The sequence below is a fragment of the Microtus ochrogaster genome, chromosome 6, assembly GCF_000317375.1.
Source record: "Microtus ochrogaster isolate Prairie Vole_2 chromosome 6, MicOch1.0, whole genome shotgun sequence".
Lineage (NCBI taxonomy): Eukaryota > Metazoa > Chordata > Mammalia > Rodentia > Cricetidae > Microtus > Microtus ochrogaster.
Window position 1 is genome coordinate 24,717,332 of NC_022013.1, and position 2,714 is coordinate 24,720,045.

General features: G+C 51.4%; 1 protein-coding gene across 1 annotated transcript in view; it reads left to right on the forward strand.

The window, feature by feature from the left end:
- Positions 1-2,249: 2,249 nt before the first annotated feature.
- The window catches only part of Chit1 (chitinase 1), a 7,113-nt gene continuing 6,648 nt past the window's right edge, over positions 2,250-2,714 (forward strand). The window contains 2 exon segments of the mRNA XM_013346702.1: positions 2,250-2,311; positions 2,440-2,620. Of these exon segments, the coding sequence (XP_013202156.1) occupies positions 2,250-2,311; positions 2,440-2,620 (243 nt within the window).

Sequence of the window (2,714 nt, forward strand, 5' to 3'; positions counted from 1 at the left end):
TTTGGGTTCACCTTCTTATTTAGCTTCTCTAGGATCACAAATTATAGGCTCAATGTCCTTTATTATGGCTAGAAACCAATTATGAGTGGGTACATCCCATGTTCATCTTTTTGGATCTGGGTTACCTCACTCAGGATAGTGTTTTCTAATTCCATCCGTTTGCATGCAAAATTCAAAATGTCATTGTTTTTTTACCACTGAGTAGTACTCTAATATGTATATATTCCACACTTTCTTCATCCATTCTTCCATTGAAGGGCATCTACCACCATTCCTTCTTCCAAGAAGATTTTTGCCTTCTCACCCACTAGCTGACCCCTTCCAGGCCATAGGACCAGCTGTGTCCTCCTCTCTGTGTCTCCCAAGATCCCTTGCTCCTGTATCTGCTCTGGGAGCATCTGCACACTTTTTAGTGTGTATTGCAGTTTCTATAGCTCTTTTTCTCCCACAGACTCTGAGCCCAGGGCTACGGGAAGCCAAGTCCAGCCCTGTGGACCCTCACTGTGTCTCATCTCAGCGAGGACGTTTGTGCTTGCGTGTGCCGGTGGGTGTGGAACTGAAGAGAGTCACAAGGGGGCTCCCACGTCAAACAAAAAGATCTCAGATCTCCTAGGCATCTCAACAACTCAGACTCTCAGGTCCCTTTCCATCCCACCTACTTGCTGGGCATCAGTGGTTCAGGGATGCTGGCCTCTCAGGCTCTTCTTCTGAAGATACCAGGCATGCTAGGTTTAGAACTGTGTGCTCATCTCCTCTCTTGGTTGCACAGGAGGGGTCAGGCAGGAGCCCAGAGAGGTAACGTGTATGGGGAGGTAGTGAGGCGAGAGATTTCTCCAAGAGCTGATGGAAGCCCTGGCCGCTCATAGGCTACATCAGCACAGCACAGGGAGAAGACTTGTGGACCAGGAATTAATGTCTGCAAGCACCCTGAACAGAACTCAGCCTGCGTAAGCACTCAGCTGTGAACTCACAGCCGTCAAGCTGTCCTACGAGACACTGTGTGGGCGGATGACCCCACTTCAAGAGGAGGAAGCTGATTATATAAGCAGTAGGCTGGCATGCGAGAGGGCCTGCTTTACCTCAGCGCCATATTGACGCTGTTGTGTAAAATGCACTTGGAGCATCTGATGGGCAGTGGTGACACATGACTCCACATGACCTCCTGATTCTTTCCTTCGTGCTCTGGGGTGTCTTTCCTGCCTGGGTCTCCTCTTTCTTCCTTTAGCTATGAGGAGCTCCCCAATCCTTATACACTCACTCCTTCTAACAAGATCCATTCCTGGTTTATTTCCATCAGAACCACCGACTATCCAAGCATTCCTCTTTCAGAGCTGACCACATGCTCAGGGTTGGGTATCCATGAACTGAATTTTCACTCACGGTCACCTTATACCCTGTCCCCTCCTCCACCTTCTCCCTGACACTGGACACACAGAGGGGGTACAACAGAGATTCTGTTGTAACGAATGTAAGTCCCAGGGCCTCGACACCAAGCTCACCACTCCACCAAGTCCCTGGCGTGAAATATTACCTTGTGTGTCCCGGAGCTGTTCAGGAGGAGACCCCGGAGTCCAGATGGAGTAAGACCAAACAGGACATGGACCCAGAGTTTGTTTTGACTGATGGGGATGGAGACCACAAATCTTGCTCTCTGATGCCCTGGTCCTCACTCAGGGCTGCTTTTCAAGGGACCATCAGTGTTAGCCCACTGGGCACAGGGCCTCCCCTGCAGCCTTTCACAAGTTATAAGGACGCAGGACAGAAGCTACCTTTCCCGCATAATATAGGCGCTTTACCCGAACCTTCGCCACAACATTGACAAATGTAGGCTCTCTACAAGGAATAACAAATAAATGCAAAGTGCTCTAATGGAAGATTAAAGAAACATGAGCCAGAGCCCGTGACTGGAAAGGCCTCTCTCTGCCGTTCACACATTTGCATCTTAATTGGCATTGTGAAGTATTCCCAGCTGTGTTCTGAAGGTTCCACTCTCTTCCTTTGGCAAAAGAACGTGTCATGTTAACTCCCTTTGGGTCTTGTGATGGGGCCGCCTAGGGCTGCCTAGCGTTTCAGGCCCTGGAGCAGATACGGAAGCCTGTTATTCAGGCCTTGGCCGAGGGACCTGGACTCTGAACCTCTCAGGAGTCACACTGGCTAAGAAGTCTCCCAGGCTCGTGAACCTCGGTTTGCACTGGGTGGAGTGAGCTTGGTAATGAGGGTCCTGCCAGTGACGGGTGGCCTGTGGGCCCATGACTAACCTATACAAACGCTTTCCTAACTGGGAGGTGCCCAGCTCTCAACCCTCAGCGGGGTAACTAAGAACTCACGGGCTTTATCCACCTGGGGCGGAGCCGCCAGTTCCCAGGGCCTCTCTGACTTTAATCCCCACCCCTTTACCCATGAAGCTCTGCTGCAAAACTGGTCTGCTTCTACACACAGACTGGGGGAGGGACGGGGGGGGGAGGAGGGGAGGGCAGCGCGATTCCTACCCAGGGACATAGACCCCAGCCTGTGTACCCATCTCATCTATGCCTTTGCTGGCATGGACAGTCACCAGCTTAGCTCTGTAGAGTGGAACAACAAACTTCTCTACCAGGAGCTGAAACAGCGTAAAGAAGATGTGAGGCCAATGGGAGGAGGGGTGATGGGTGGACAGATTACCCCTCTCCCATCCAGAAACTCTCCATGCTTGCATCGACCTGCACCCCCGTCCC